Here is a 16,592-nt window from a genome sequence, read left to right as displayed (position 1 = left end):
CCCAGAAAAGCAGTCAGTAAATTCATTTGTAAGACTGTAAAGTGATGTGCAAATCTAATTTTCATTGTCACAGCATGTATTGTATTCCAGTGAAGTTTTACTCTAAAGCAGTCTTGAAAACTTGCTAATGAAATGATAATCCAGGGGAAATTGTGTCTTATGTTTTTGCGCAAACAGGATATGAAACAAGTAAAATCTTGGTTATCTCTTATTATTTAAGAGAAGGAATCTCGCTAATAAAATATTGGAATGAAAAACTGATTTTTAACTGTGGCATTAGTCCAAAGCTACATACTTCAAAATAAAAGTTATCAGAACATTATCTTCAATGTTGAAAACAAATCCATTTCTCTAAAGATATCTTTTTGTAATATTCAGAATGTGGCATTGCAACTTTCATAAGTTCATTGCAATTTCTTTCTCCTATGACTGTTTTTGACATATGAGAGCAATTAATTCTCATGGCATGAGATAAATATGTTTTAGCTTTTAAACTGCTGGTTGTTAGAATGAGGTCATAAGTTTTTCAGAAGTTTCAAATTTTTGGATAACACAAATTTTTTTGCATGTGCATCCCATAGGTTTCTTTTAAATCACACTAAATTTCTGTTAAGTAGGTGACAGGTAATTTTTTTTGCTGTGCGAGGTGTATGGGATTTGTTTAGTTGTCATGCATTACATTTCGCGTGTTTATTTTTTGTATACTCTTAGCTCATCAGAAAGTGTAAATGAGAGGCCATATTTTTACTTTACAGGATTTTATTAGTGTAGATCATTTCTTCTTTGAAGCTGCATGGCAGAAATGATTTACAGAAATACTTTATTTTCATAATACATTTACACAATTGAAAATGATGGAAGTTCTCATTTTCAGATACTTACGAAACACAAATTCAAGAATGTACTGGAAGTTCAATCAGTCGACATCTCCTCATATTGATGTTCTATTGAATAATAAGGTAAGCATATAGTGACAATTTCTTCTTCTTTTTTTAAATATGTATATATACTGGTGCTGTTACCTGTTCTATACTGCTTACGGTACATTAAATACGTTACTGAATAGGAAAAATGTCATTCATCATAGGATTGTGTAGTCACTTTGATATTTGAAGTGGTCTGTGGAAGAAAGTGGTAACCTGCAAGAGTACATTTTGCATTACTACGTGTTATATGTTTGAATTAAACCAAAGACAAGAATGTAAATACAATAAGAAAAGCAATTAAAATAGCAGACAGCATATTCTAGCTGTGCTTATGGATCTACTCGTTACCTCTATGGTACATTTGAAAAGACAACAGATTACATCATGAAATTAATGCTTATTAAATTGAAGGCTAATATGTTCTTCCTCCAAGCCTTCATTTCATCATAAAGTTTGATCATGATCAAACATTTTTCGATTGTTTCAGAGTTTAATTTCAGATGACTTCATTATCAGTTGCTAAGGAGCAGCATTGGGGAAGTGGCAACAAAATGGCTATTGATGTTGGTATGTAGAATGTACGAGACCGGTGATACACCTTCACACTTTTGGGAAAACATCATCCACACAACTCCAAAGATAGCAAGAGCCAACAAGTGCAAGAATTATCACAGGGTCAGCTTAACAGCTCATGCATCCAAGTTGCTGACAAGAATAATGGAAAAGAAAGAAAAATGGAAAAGAAAATTGAGGATCTGTTAGATAACGATCAATTTGGCTTTAGGAAAGGAAGCAGAGAGACTGTTCTGATGTCGTGGTTGATAATGGAAGCAGGAGTGAAGAAAAATCAAGTCACATTCATAGGATTTGTTGACTTTGGAAAAGCAGTTGTCAATGTAAACTGGTGCAAGATGTTGGAAATTGTGATAAAAATAGGATAAGCTATAGAGAAAGGAGGGTAATGGACTATAAATACAAGAACCAAAAGGGAACAATAAGACGGGAAGATCAAGAATGAAGTGGAACAGGGCGTAAGACTGGGATGTAGTCTTTCACCCCGCTGTTTAGTCTGTACATGGAAGGAGAACTGAAGGGAAATAAAAGAAAGTTTCAAGAATGGGATTGAAATTCAGGGTGAAAGGATATCAATAAGATTCGCTGATGTCATTGCTATCTTCGGTGAAAATGAAGGGGGATTGCAGGGTGTGTTGACTGGAATCAACAGTGTAATGAGTACAGAATATGGACCAAGAGTTTATCAAATAAAGACAGAAGTAATGATAAGTAGCAGAAATGGCAACAGTAACTTAGCATTACAGTGGGGATGACGAAGTTGAAGAATTCCACTACCTAGGTGGCAAAATAGTCTATGATTAACAAAGCAAGGAGAATGTAAAGAGCAGACTAGCACTGGTGAAAAAGGCATTTCTGGCCTAGAGAAGTTTGCTAGTATCAACATAGGTCTTGACTCGAGGAAGAAATTTCTGAGAATGTTCATTTGGAACACATCATTGTACTGTAGTGAGACATGGACTGTAGGATAACCGGAACAGAAAAGAATTGAAGCTTTTGAGATGTGGTGCTACAGAAGAAAGTTGAAAATTAGGTAGACTGATAAGGCAAGGAATGAGAAGGTTCTCTGCAGAATCGATTAGGAAAGGAGCATATGGAAAACGTGGACAAGGAGGTATAAAATTACAGGACATCTGTTACGGCATCGGGAATAACTTCCATAGTATTAGTGGGAGCTGTAGAGGGTAAAAACTGTAGAGAAAGACAAGATTGGAATACGCCCAACAAAGAATTGAGGGACATAGGGTACAATTGCTATTGCGAAATGAAGAGGTTGGCACAGGAGAGGAATTTGTGGCAGGCCATGTCAAACTTGTCAGAAAACTGATGACCAAAAAAAAAGCAATAGGTACAAATTTAATATTTATAATACAAAACTGTGGATTCAACTGTGTCATCTGTATTTACTGCAACGCATTTACAGTGAAAATAATGTAGATTCATCTAGTAGTGGTGTTCAAGAGCATAATGTAGCTAACATTTTTTGATTATTCTATTGCTGAATTTTAGTGCTGGCCGGAGTGGTCGTGAGGTTCTAGGCTCTACAGTCTAACCGAGCGACCGCTACGGTTGCAGGTTCGAATCCTGCCTCGGGCATGTATGTTGTGATGTCCTTAGGTTAGTTAGGTTTAGTTAGTTCTAAGTTATAGGCGACTGATGACCTCAGAAGTTAAGTCGCATAGTGCTCAGAGCCATTTTTGAATTTTAGTGTAGGATGGTTAGTGAAAGGTTCTTAACATGGAGGCATTTCAACATTCAAAATGTGCCATGCAGATTGGCCGTGCGGTTAGTTTAAGTAGTGTGTAAGTCTAGGGGCCAGTGACCGCAGCAGTTTGGTCCCTTAGGAATTCACACACACATTCAAATGTAGAAACAAGTACTAATTTCAGTTGAAAAATATTTTTACATGTGTGGGCAATGTTTTGATGCGACAATAGCACAAATCTTTGGTGCATACATACATCCAAATTATTGCTGTTCCTAACATAAAGCAATTCCTGTAGTCTTGTTGTCAGTACAGATGGGTGTTAATTTTAAGAGCACTCTTACACAAGTCTAGTGGAATATGTGTAACAAAAAATTGCGTACTTGGATGACTGTTCTTGCAGTTCTGAAAATGACAGATTGTATACATTTGATTACGCACGTAGGGTATGGAAAACATGTTATTGGTATCCCTCTGAGATTCTTGTGTTCATACAGACTTCATATTTGGAAGGCAACACAAATAATAGTCCTTTATTAGTTACACATGACACAAAAGTTACATGTACAGAAATCAAAGGTACGGTATGTTACCCCTTTGTTACAGATAAGCAACTTCTTAAGGATCAGAGACATAAAATTTCTGAGGTTTTCGTGGCCACTTGTTTGATGTATTGTGTGTTGGCTGCAGTCTCGGATCTTTGGGGGACTTCTTTTTTTTAAAAAAAGAACCTCAGCCAATGATTTTGAGATGAAGCCAACAGGCAATATGTCAGACAAATCTTACAGACTGTTTCAGTAGATACAGGCTTTAAAAATTAACAAAGTTTAATAGTTTTAATACCATAGTAAAATGATTCTGATGTGGATATCAAGTTTTCTTATTTTGTATATATTGTGACTAGATTCACACAGTCTTAAACAGCACTGTGCATAAAAATATTATGTGTAGGAAGGAAACATAGTTACCATATTATTCAAATTTTACAATATGGCAGCATAATATGGTACAGGAATAACATTGGATCTGTCATGATAAACTGTGAGGAAAACATAGAAAGTGATCATAAATCTTATGACAGTAAATGCAGGATGTAAATTAACTTAAGGATGCACTAATTAATGTGTTTTTTTTTTTTTTTTTTTTTTTTTTTTTTTTTTTTTTTTTTTTTTTTTTTTTTTTTGTCTCTGCGTGTTTGTAAAGCTTGCGGACTGTTCTTTTTTTTCTCAGGATGTCTCAGTATATGAATTATTGGATGAAGAGGATGTAATTCAAGAATGCAAAATTCAAAACAAAAAGCTGATAGAATTGTAAGTATTCTGCAAATGATATATTTTCACATATAGTGCTTGTTGTTGAGATGCCGAAATGCTGCTGGTGCTGCCACCGCCGCTGCTGGTGCTGGTGCTGCTGCTGCTGCTGCTGCTGCTGCTACTACTACTACTACTACTACTACTACTACTACTGCTGCTGCTGCTGCTGCTGCTGCTGCTGCTACTACTACTACTACTGCTACAGCAGCGTTTGTTGCTGATTTTTCTATACTTCCTGAAAATCTTAACAGCTGAATGTGATGCAAGTTAATTTCTTGAAAGAAGTAGCCAAAAACTCAGCTTTACGAATCTCTGTATAAAACATCAAATTGCTCTGAACATATGCTCTCCAAAATTTTCTAAAAATAAATATTGGCAAATTGAAAAAAAGTGAGAAATAATGTAAAAATTTGCTTTAAAAATCTGTTGTGGAAGAAAAGATATGCAATAGGGGAAAATCTGTACTACCAAGAGGAATATTTACAACAAAAAATCATTGTCAAAAACTTTGTCAGCGTTTAGAATGCAGTAAGGTTAACCAGATTGTCAATAAACTAGAAATGTGGGAAAGAAGAATTATAAGGAGAGATTGGATCCACTAAACGTAATGCAGTTGGAAACTGAGAAGTACTGTCATGTTAAAACATTTCAGAAAATAGAAAATATAAAAGAGTGCATATGAAAGATATGATGTGATATACTTTGGATCAGTGGCTGCAGTCCGTAACCGCAGGACTGCTACGGTCGCAGGTTCGAATCCTGCCCCGGGCATGGATGTAAGCAGATATGAAGTGACTTGAGAGGAAAGAGAAACAATGACAGGGTGTATATGACTCGGGACAACCGGGAGATCTGGGAAAAACCCGGGAATTTTTTCATCCGGGAGAAATCCGGAAAAACCCCTTGAATTTTTAGAATTCCACAAATTTTTTTTGTCTTAGTTTTCAGTTAAATTTTTGTAATTTTGACTGGTAAAAAACAATATTCTAACAAAGGATATTACTGTATCCTGCTTCTGCAGAATAATATTGCAGCAATAAAACATGAGCGAGAGAAAAAAACATAAAACTGAAGTTGCAAAGGAAATGCACCCTATACAAAAACAAAACACAATACTCATACAAGCCTCTGCCAACAGCAAAATGTGTCAAAGGCGTTAGGAAGACTGTGCAATGCTTCATAACAACAAATTGCCTCCGATGAGCGTGACGTCACAGCTGTTTACATTAGGTTCGTTTGAGCAGTTGCGAGTGGGCACAGGCGCAGTTGAGTCACTTGTGCGAAGTACCTTCACTCGTTTCTGGCTACAGAAGTGTGACTGTTAGCTGTATAAGCAGTAGCAGCAAGGTGCTACCCGGAAAAATTTTACTGGCACGTGCAAGCTGCCAAATTCAATGGGGGCAAACTAGGATATATGCCCTGGGCGGCAAGAATACATATTCTTTAGGAAAAAGCCTTGTTCCACAAAGTAGCTAGTATCCAGCACACATTGGTCTATTGATTATTCATATGATGTTGAAACACATCCCTGTTGATTTTTGAACATTTGTGAACATATTCTAAGTTTATTTCTGAATAGATCATAAGTTGATTTTTGAATGCGTGCATAGTGTATGTCATGTCTATGCTAAGGAAATCCCTGTTGCATCTAGAAATAAACTTTCCTGCAGACAGAAGGGGGCTATACAATCTGAGTGGAATAAAGCCGAAAGGGTGAATGTCAATTGCTGTTTGTTTATTTGATTGACTGGGTTTGTGAATGATCAGCATTGTTATAATTACCAGCGAAATCCATAGATTCAGACTACCAGTGTGGAAATAAACTACTAACAGGAATAACATGTAAGAAAGACTACGTATTACCTTCTCAGTGTATCCAAGAAAATGAAATTTTGATAGAAAATTTTCGGCCAGACTGCTACACTAGTAACAGCCAGTTGTACAGATCCCGGTAACAGCCACCTAAGTTCTATTCTGGGAGTAGCGCGGAAAAAGCGTTGTATGAACACATAATAACACCTAACCTGAGAATAAACGCGGAATAACTAAACAGTTGATTGTGGCAGGGTTAGTGAAATTAACCGGAGAAGTAGTTTTGACACTGGCAGGAATAGTTACAGAATTAGTGATGACAAGATTGTTTGTTAGAATGAGGAAGGAGAAGAAATAGGGACATCACACAAATTATGGAAGAATATGATGATTCCAAATTTCGTATTACTACTTTTCGATCTCATGCTTGAGAAGCTGGAGTGTATGAATGAAATGTGAAGCTATTTCCAAACATAAAGCTTATTGCTTGTAGTAGGCCTAACAGGCATTTGATATTCGTAATTCCTGAATTATATTCTGTCATGTTAAAAACAGTGACCATTTGTGCTAAAACAGTCTGTTTATTTGGTGTATGTTAAAATTGCTGCACTATTAGACAGGCCTATTTCGTTTTATCTAGCAGACAATGACAAAATACACGTAATCAGATTGAGAAACAACTCCAGTATGGGGTACTGTTTGTATTAAAAGCTTTTTCAGTATTAGAAAACAACATTTCGCTTTTTATGTGACAAAACTTTTGATGAATTTTGAGGTAATAGATCCTTTCGCAGAAAGGAAAGGACACCAGGTAAAGCTGTAGCAAGCTTAGAGAGAAAAAAATGCTAGGACTTAAGGATTGAAGAAATGTGTACTGGTTTGCTTGTCACTTTTCTTTATTGGTTTCATGAATTCTATATCTAATTTTATGTTACACACAAAAGCAAGTTATTAGCTAATAGGCAATAAAGAGTGCAAATTTTCTGAAGAGTTCTTGTTCTCTGTGTTACAAATAATCCCATCCAATATTAATTGCGAGTTTTTTATTTTTATTTTTTTTTTAAAGAGGAGCTGGATGTGAAACTGGGCAACTGGGAGCAGGAGAGACACCACAGGACATTTTAATTTCCACTGTCCTGAATATAGTTTGATGGCATCCATTACAAAATATTATGCATTTGAATTCCACAAAGTAAAATACAGTGATGTGCGATAGAAGAATGCTGTGTGAAGAGGCGTGGCACTGCAATTAGGCACATGTAAGACCAAATAACGTGTCTTACGTTTTCTCGAACACATGTTTTATGTATCAGACTCTTCAGAAAGATGTGCGCTACAAAATGAACATATTTTTGAAAAGTCTATCTCCCCCCTCCCCCCCCCTTAAATTTTTGACGCCCTACTTCAAACGCTCGAGGGAGGAAGAAAGGGGGGGGGGGGGGAGGGGAACGTGTTTACATTTAGTGATTTTGCTGTTTACTCTTCGTTTATTGCACTTACGTCAAATGAAAACATAACTGATTTCTGTGGCTGGGAGCTGTCAAGTGAATTAAAAATAAATTCACATAATTACGGAAGGCTAAAATATGTTACTAGTTTCAGATTTTATTTCCACCTTTCTGACAGTCAAGCATTAAGTGCCTTGTGGAACAATGAAGTTATTTTTGTCGGTTTGCTAAAGAAATTTGGCTTGTATTAATCTTTTCGCTGAGGCAGTCAATTTATTTGAAACGAAATGTTTAATTCCACACTATTGGTTAGTTTCAACTGTTTGCTGCATTTCAAAAGTGCATCTTTTCATCTTCTAGCATGTATGGCATTATGCCATAATAAAGAACCAAACATGAGATAATACAGTACTGGTACATCCGAATCTGGACATACGAATGTGCACTGTAAGCCGAATTATGAATTTTAGTATGGTTCACGAAAACCATAACCATTCAAAGGATTGACAAGTTTTACTGTTCCGAGGAAAAGTGTACTGTCACTTAACACGGATAAAGTGTATTTTCACTCGGGAGAAAATGTGTTTTTAACCGGGAAAATCGGGAAAAATCTGGGATTTTTTTTTTTTTCCTTGTCCGCGTATACACTGTGAATAAGGAATATTAGAAGGGGAAAAAAGAGAACAGAAAGTGAAGAACTGAAACTGGTGTGTTGCTCTTGAAAGGCACAGTGAGAGAGTAACAACAAAAATAATTTCTTATGCTTGCATAGATCATACACGTAATTTTTAGAAGAATGTAATTATTGACATCATGTAATCAGTATGTTACTGCTCAAGCAATCAAACTAATGACCACAAGTAATCCATTATTTGCCATATATGTTCTCCTTGGTAGTGACTGAAGTGGTGTAATGTCGACATTGGAATTTCATATGGGTAGAGCTGGATTCAGATCCCAATCTGGCATTACAGATCTAGATTTGTGGGGTGTGTGAAAGTTTCCAAGAAAGTTAAACGAAAAAGTTGCTGACCTGGATTCTCCCATGATTCATTGGAATCAGATTTTTTTGTCATCAGTCTTCTGATTGACTTGATGCAGCCTATTTTGACTTCCTCTTTAACTCAATGTACCACTAACACCCAGTCTCCTGAATTATTTGCTCCAGTTTCTGTCTTCCTCTGTTGCGCTTTAGTATCATGACAGTTATTCCCATATATCTGAACACGTCTTGTCCTCCTGTCTATTGTAGTCGGTGTTATCCACATATTAAATTCATCACCATTTCTGTGGTGAGTTGCCTCTTTCCATATTATATCAGTCCATCCAATTTTCAACATCCTTCATTAACAGCACATAACAAAAACATTGATTCTCTTCTTTTCCAGGTCTCCCATAGTGCATGATTCATTTCCACACTGTGCTTGGTATCAGATATACATCCTCAGAAATTTTTTCTCCAGATTAGGGTCTAGTACTAGTAGAAATTTCTTAATGAAGCCGGCCCTGATTGACTGAGCTAGTCTGCTTCTTATGTCCTCCTCACCTTCCCTCCCACCCCTCCCTCCCCCCCCCACCCCTTTCCTCCTCCACATAGCAGAATTTCTTCATTTCATTCTCTTAGCAGTCCAATATTGATATTAAATTTACTCATAACCTCGTTTCTGCTACTCATTATTACTGTAGACTGAAGTAAAATTGTATGGCATTATTGGCTGGAGACCCCATGGGGTGGCTTCTGTCATCCAATCAGAAAGAGGTTTCCTCCGCTGCATGGAGCACAGGTGGGTGGAGTGGATATGTGCAATGTTTGTGGATGATGATGATGATGATGATGATGATGATGATGATGATGATGATGATTAGAGAATGGAGAAGATGAAACAGTGCTGGCCCATAGGGTACTCCTCTCAAATACCACCAAGGGGGCTGCCAAGGTTACTATCACTGTCAACAGTGTCACATGCCCTGTTTTTGAAGGCACTGCGGAGAGGTTTGGAATTTAGTCCAGGACATCGGTGCAAAGAGTGGTGATCAGGGACTTGTCACAAACTTCCCTCCCCTTGCCGGCCAAATACTGTCCTGAAAATTTCATCCACCGCCAGGATTTGAACTGGATTCTTTTGTTTATTTTCAATCCATAGACTGTTTATTCCATTCAACAATATGAAGTTCTTCCACACTTTTGCTGAGGGTAACAGTGTCATTAGTGAATATTATTATTGATATCCTGTTGTTCAGAATTTTATCCCACTCATAAAACCTGTTTTATTTCCATCATTGTGTCTTTGCTGTACTGGTTGCATAGTAGGTCAGAAAGATTGCATCCTGGTCATACGCCTTTCTGCAACTAATCACCTCTCTCTTTGTCTTCCATTCTTATTTTCAGTTTAAACATGTGAAAAATATGCAGTAAAATTAAGTCGTGAAGCTAGAGATTTTGTGTAATTTTAGATTTGTTGTAATCTTGCTGTGAAACGAAAAACTGAGTTGCAAAGGTATCTGCCATTAACATATTTATTTTGTTATTAAACTATTTTTCAAGGTTCTTTTTCCATGTTGGATTATCAGTTTTATGTTTTATGTCTACTTCAAATGCAGCTTATTTACATCCATACTCCACAAACCATTCTGAAGTGCACAGTAAGGGTACTTCTCATTGTACCACTTATTAGGGTTTCTCTCTGTTCCATTCATGTAGGAGGCATGGGAAAAATGACTGCTTAAATGCCTTTGTGAGATGTGTAATTAATCTTGTTTTAGTGGTCCCTATGGGAGTAGTACAGTGTGCTGTATTGTATTATTTTGATTCCCAGCATAGTACTGTTTCTTTTACCTCTGTAAGTAGACATTCATAAAATAGTTAGCAACTTTCTCAGAGCATCTGCCAGTTCAGTATTTTTGTGGTACTCTCTAACAAGTCATAAAAATCACTGACCATTTGTGCTGGCTTTCTTGACAATGACACACAATCAGAGATAACATGTTGCATCCTTCATACCGAACAGTGTCCAATCCAGACACAAATTTTGATACGTCGATATGATGGTATAGTTTTTCCTTAAATAGGGGTTTTCCTTAAATGAGGGTTTTGCCTATTTACACAGAAGCAGTAACCCAGAATTGTATTTAATTTTCTTTAGGTGACAGAACTGCTATATAATTACTAACTTGCCAATATTTTTTTACAAATTTAAATAGAAAGTGCGTACGAGAACATGCCTGTGCGTGCAGACACACTTACATACGAACATTCTCTATTTTGTAAAAAAAATCAAGAAAACTTGTTTGTTTTGTCCTTCTAGCATATTGTAGTGAGAGAAATGATTGCTCCAGTTGGTTGATGTTTGTTGGAACTGGTTATCTGTATTAAAAGAGGAAAAGTAGTTTCCAAGATTATAAATTTCTTGTACAGCAGCTGTGAAACTTGGTGCAATGGCTTCTTCTTCTTCTTTTTCTTTTTCTTCTTCTTCTTCATTGTCACCTCCTCCTCCCTCCCCCTCCTCCTGTCTCACCCTTCTCACAGCATCTTACTCATATTAATCAGTCTCACGTGGAGAAATTGGTACATTGTCATGACAAGAAACAATGTCCTAGAATGTCAGAGTTTCAGTAACACGTGTCTGCTCTATTCTTACTGTGGTACAATGTCACCTTCAGCAGCAGCTGATGTACCCCAACCAGCCTTTGCAAAACAGTTCAACACAATCTATTGTATTATATGGTTTCAGGCAGCAACAAAGATATTCATAGTATGTGGACTGCAGAGTACCATCTTTTACATCATCTTAGGGAATATGGTTGTCTTCAGTTGTCTTGTGCAGTTTGGTGGAAGGAAAACAACATTCACATTTCTTAGAAATCTTGTTTCCTTGGGATGCACATGGGATGAGTCAATAAATATTATTTTCCTACCTGCAGCACCCATCTTGGCATCTAAACACGTGAGAAATTGTGTAGAGATTTGCGATGTTAAATTTTCCTATTATCAGTGGAGGCAACTTCTCACTGACATCTCTGTTTACTCACATCAGCACAGTCATTCTTTCTTTACTTTTTTTTTCTTCCTTGGAACTTTTTTCCCTCAACAGAATAAGTTCTTGCAGGAAGTAAGTTGTAAAAGATGTCAGTCTCATGTGTATTGAAAATACCTTTGGGATTATAACCCTGTATTAATTGTGGCATTGACATGTTCTTCCAGTGGTTTACACTTTCTGCATCCATAGCCTCACACTGTCCACTTACATGCTGAAATGAAAGATTATGACATTTTTCAAAATTTGTCTCGCCAGCCATTCGACACACTGATATTTTAAATATCAATCTTCAGGGATATTTCACGAGCACTATGTTTCCAATTACCAGAATGCTGCCATTTATCATTCCTCAAAATCATTTTAAAATAATATTTTCCACATCATGGAATGCTGTCATGTGGATAGTCTTCCTTTTACATCCAGGTGAACCTCTAGCTTCAGCATTTAACAATGCTTCCTTTTTTAAGTATGCTGCTCAATGGGACTGCTCCAAATCATACTTCTTCGCCATGTCAGAATGTTTCGTTGCAGGCCATATCTCCACAGAAGTGACAAACTTGACAATAACGAAAACAACACTTAACGGCTTGTACTTTGTAATTCAGTGATTACACTTTCAAAATATGTGATGAGGTTGCATGGTACATAGGGTGGAAATTGATATCCAAATCATTCAAATCTTTCCTGTATCAGTACAATGGAATTTAATCTAGATGTTTGGACTGAAATAATCATCATCGTCATCTTCAAGGATTAAGTCTTTTGGCTTGTTCTGCCTCACAGTTGTTCATCCCATGTCTTTCAGGGACTTGAAACATTTATCTCACTATTGGGTTGTGTTGTATTGCTGCTTTAGTCATTCTGTCATTAGACATACATTGGACATGGTCTTTCCAGTTCAGTTGGTATTTAATTATATTTGTATTAGGTTCAACATTTAGTTCTTGTCTAATATCAGTATTTATTTTATGCTCCGACAATGAATATCCTGCTACACAGCAAGGAACTTCATATCTGACATTTTGATTCGTCATGATTAATCAGATGTTAGGGTCCAACATTCGCTACCACAAAGCAGCAGAGGTAACACCATGACATTTCAGAGTTTAATTACTGTTTCTTTCTGTTGTATGTTTTAATGTACATTGTATTGTTCCACAGAAATGTCAGACTGTGACCAATTCTACATCATCTGACTTTGGAAATTTAAAATTGCACTTTACATATTCAAACTCTTTTACTTGTTTAATTATACACTCCTGGAAATGGAAAAAAGAACACATTGACACCGGTGTGTCAGACCCACCGTACTTGCTCCGGACACTCCGAGAGGGCTGTACAAGCAATGATCACACGCACGGCACAGCGGACACACCAGGAACCGCGGTGTTGGCCGTCGAATGGCGCTAGCTGCGCAGCATTTGTGCACCGCCGCCGTCAGTGTCAGCCAGTTTGCCGTGGCATACGGAGCTCCATCGCAGTCTTTAACACTGGTAACATGCCGCGACAGCGTGGACGTGAACCGTATGTGCAGTTGACGGACTTTGAGCGAGGGCGTATAGTGGGCATGCGGGAGGCCGGGTGGACGTACCGCCGAATTGCTCAACACGTGGGGCGTGAGGTCTCTACAGTACATCGATGTTGTCGCCAGTGGTCGGCGGAAGGTGCACGTGCCCGTCGACCTGGGACCGGACCGCAGCGACGCACGGCTGCACGCCAAGACCGTAGGATCCTACGCAGTGCCGTAGGGGACCGCACCGCCACTTCCCAGCAAATTAGGGACACTGTTGCTCCTGGGGTATCGGCGAGGACCATTCGCAACCGTCTCCATGAAGCTGGGCTACGGTCCCGCACACCGTTAGGCCGTCTTCCGCTCACGCCCCATCATCGTGCAGCCCGCCTCCAGTGGTGTCGCGACAGGCGTGAATGGAGGGACGAATGGAGACGTGTCGTCTTCAGCGATGAGAGTCGCTTCTGCCTTGGTGCCAATGATGGTCGTATGCGTGTTTGGCGCCGTGCAGGTGAGCGCCACAATCAGGACTGCATACGACCGAGGCACACAGGGCCAACACCCGGCATCATGGTGTGGGGAGCGATCTCCTACACTGGCCGTACACCACTGGTGATCGTCGAGGGGACACTGAATAGTGCACGGTACATCCAAACCGTCATCGAACCCATCGTTCTACCATTCCTAGACCGGCAAGGGAACTTGCTGTTCCAACAGGACAATGCACGTCCGCATGTATCCCGTGCCACCCAACGTGCTCTAGAAGGTGTAAGTCAACTACCCTGGCCAGCAAGATCTCCGGATCTGTCCCCCATTGAGCATGTTTGGGACTGGATGAAGCGTCGTCTCACGCGGTCTGCATGTCCAGCACGAACGCTGGTCCAACTGAGGCGCCAGGTGGAAATGGCATGGCAAGCCGTTCCACAGGACTACATCCAGCATCTCTACGATCGTCTCCATGGGAGAATAGCAGCCTGCATTGCTGCGAAAGGTGGATATACGCTGTACTAGTGCCGACATTGTGCATGCTCTGTTGCCTGTGTCTATGTGCCTGTGGTTCTATCAGTGTGATCATGTGATGTATCTGACCCCAGGAATGTGTCAATAAAGTTTCCCTTTCCTGGAACAATGAATTCACGGTGTTCTTATTTCAATTTCCAGGAGTGTATCTCCTTCTGTAGCACTTTTGGCTCTTATGGGTTTCATTCTTTGAAATGCAATCAAGTTGGTTTTATCTGTCGATATTCTCATTCCGTATATAGCAGTAGTTTCACAATTTGTGTACTGAAATTTGAACCTTTTCTTCAGATTCTCCTATTATAATATGATCATTTGCAGATAGCATAGTCATAAAATTAAAAGTTATCATTTAATAAAATCAACCATTTACAAATGATATTTCCAATATAAACGTTAAAAAGAGTGGGGAACAACTAGACCATGGATTGCTGTCAGCAGATTCTGTCCCATTCCTCACAGTGTGGATACTTACTGTATTATTTTTGTATAATGACTCGATAGCTATAAGCAGATATACTGGCACTCTCAATTCCTTAGTGATTCCCTTAGTATTTTCTGCTGGACCTTCTCAAATGCAACTTCCTGCCAGATTAAAACTGTGTGCCCGACCGAGACTCGAACTCGGGACCTTTGCCTTTCGCGGGCAAGTGCTCTACCATCTGAGCTACCGAAACACGACTCACGTCCGGTACTCACAGCTTTACTTCTGCCAGTATCTCGTCTCCTACCTTCCAAACTTTACAGAAGCTCTCCTGCGAACCTTGCAGAACTAGCACTCCTGCAGGAGAGCTTCTGTAAAGTTTGGAAGGTAGGAGACGAGATACTGGCAGAAGTAAAGCTGTGAGTACCGGACATGAGTCGTGCTTCGGTAGCTCAGATGGTAGAGCACTTGCCCGCGAAAGGCAAAGGTCCCGAGTTCGAGTCTCGGTCGGGCACACAGTTTTAATCTGCCAGGAAGTTTCATATCAGCGCACACTCCGCTGCAGAGTGAAAATCTCATTCTGGAAACATCCTCCAGGCTGTGGCTAAGCCATGTCTCCGCTATATCCTTTCTTTCAGGAGTGCTAGTTCTGCAAGGTTCGCAGGAGAGCTTCTGTAAAGTTTGGAAGGTAGGAGACGAGATACTGGCAGAAGTAAAGCTGTGAGTACCGGACGTGAGTCGTGTTTCGGTAGCTCAGATGGTAGAGCACTTGCCCGCGAAAGGCAAAGGTCCCGAGTTCGAGTCTCGGTCGGGCACACAGTTTTAATCTGCCAGGAAGTTTCATATCAGCGCACACTCCGCTGCAGAGTGAAAATCGCATTCTGGAGACTTCTCAAATGCCTTTTCATAGTCAACAAAGAGACCGTAAGTTGGCAATCTAAATTCCTTTCTTTTCTCAGTTACTTGTGCCAAACTTAAGACGATCAGAACATGGGCTACCTTTTCTAAAATCATGTACATCCAAAAATACACAGATGACAAAAGTCATGAGATACCTCCTAATATCGTGTTGGACCTCCTTTTGCCTGGTGTAGTGCAACAACTCAACGTGGCATGGATTCAACAAGTAGTTGAGAAGTCCCTTGCAGAAATACTGAGACACACTACCTCTGTAGCCGTCCATAATTGCGAAAGTGTTACCAGTGCAAGACTTTGTGCACAAACCAACCACTCGATTATGTCCCATCCATTTATTTATTAATTTATTTACACATCAAGTTCCATAGGACCAAATTGAGGAGCAAATCTCCAAGGGCATAGAACATGTCAGTACATGAAATTACAACATAAAAGTAATAACAGGTAAAAATGAAATGTTTATGAACCCGAAAAAAGTCAGGTCATAAGTTTAAACACAATCAACAATAGAACAAGAATCAGCTTAATTTTTAAGGGGCTCCTCAACAGCATAAAAGGATTGACCCATGAGGAAACTCTTCAGTTTCGATTTGAAAAGGCATGGATTACTCCTAAGATTTTTTAATTCGAGCGGTAGCTTATTGAAAATGGATGCAGCAATATACTGCACACCTTTCTGCACAAGAGTTAAGGAAGTCCGATCCAAATGCAGTTCTGATTTCTGCCGAGTATTAACTGAGTGAAAGCTGCTTTTTCTTGGGAATAAGCTAATATTGTTAGCAAGAAATGATAGTAAGACGCCAATGTCGAAATAGGGGTCAACAAGATGTTCATGAACTTGCAAAACTTATTGGCCGAACCACCCATTTCTGAGCCAAAAATATCCTTTTGGAATTGGAAGAGTTACCC

At 39.0% G+C, this 16,592-nt stretch overlaps 1 protein-coding gene across 5 annotated transcripts in view; it reads left to right on the top strand.

The window, feature by feature from the left end:
* Positions 1 to 16,592, top strand: part of LOC126091904 (serine/threonine-protein phosphatase 6 regulatory subunit 3) — a 183,393-nt gene that overhangs the window by 14,191 nt on the left and 152,610 nt on the right. For all 5 annotated transcript variants that reach the window (XM_049907219.1, XM_049907236.1, XM_049907245.1 and 2 more), the window contains 2 exons: positions 875 to 959; positions 4,435 to 4,514. In XM_049907219.1, the coding sequence (XP_049763176.1) occupies positions 900 to 959; positions 4,435 to 4,514 (140 nt within the window). In that variant the 5' untranslated portion in view covers positions 875 to 899. The remainder of the gene's footprint in view (positions 1 to 874; positions 960 to 4,434; positions 4,515 to 16,592) is intronic.

This window comes from Schistocerca cancellata, chromosome 1 (genome assembly GCF_023864275.1).
Source record: "Schistocerca cancellata isolate TAMUIC-IGC-003103 chromosome 1, iqSchCanc2.1, whole genome shotgun sequence".
Lineage (NCBI taxonomy): Eukaryota > Metazoa > Arthropoda > Insecta > Orthoptera > Acrididae > Schistocerca > Schistocerca cancellata.
The sequence above is the reverse complement of the archived record's forward strand: the minus strand, read 5'-3'. Positions and strand labels throughout refer to the sequence as shown.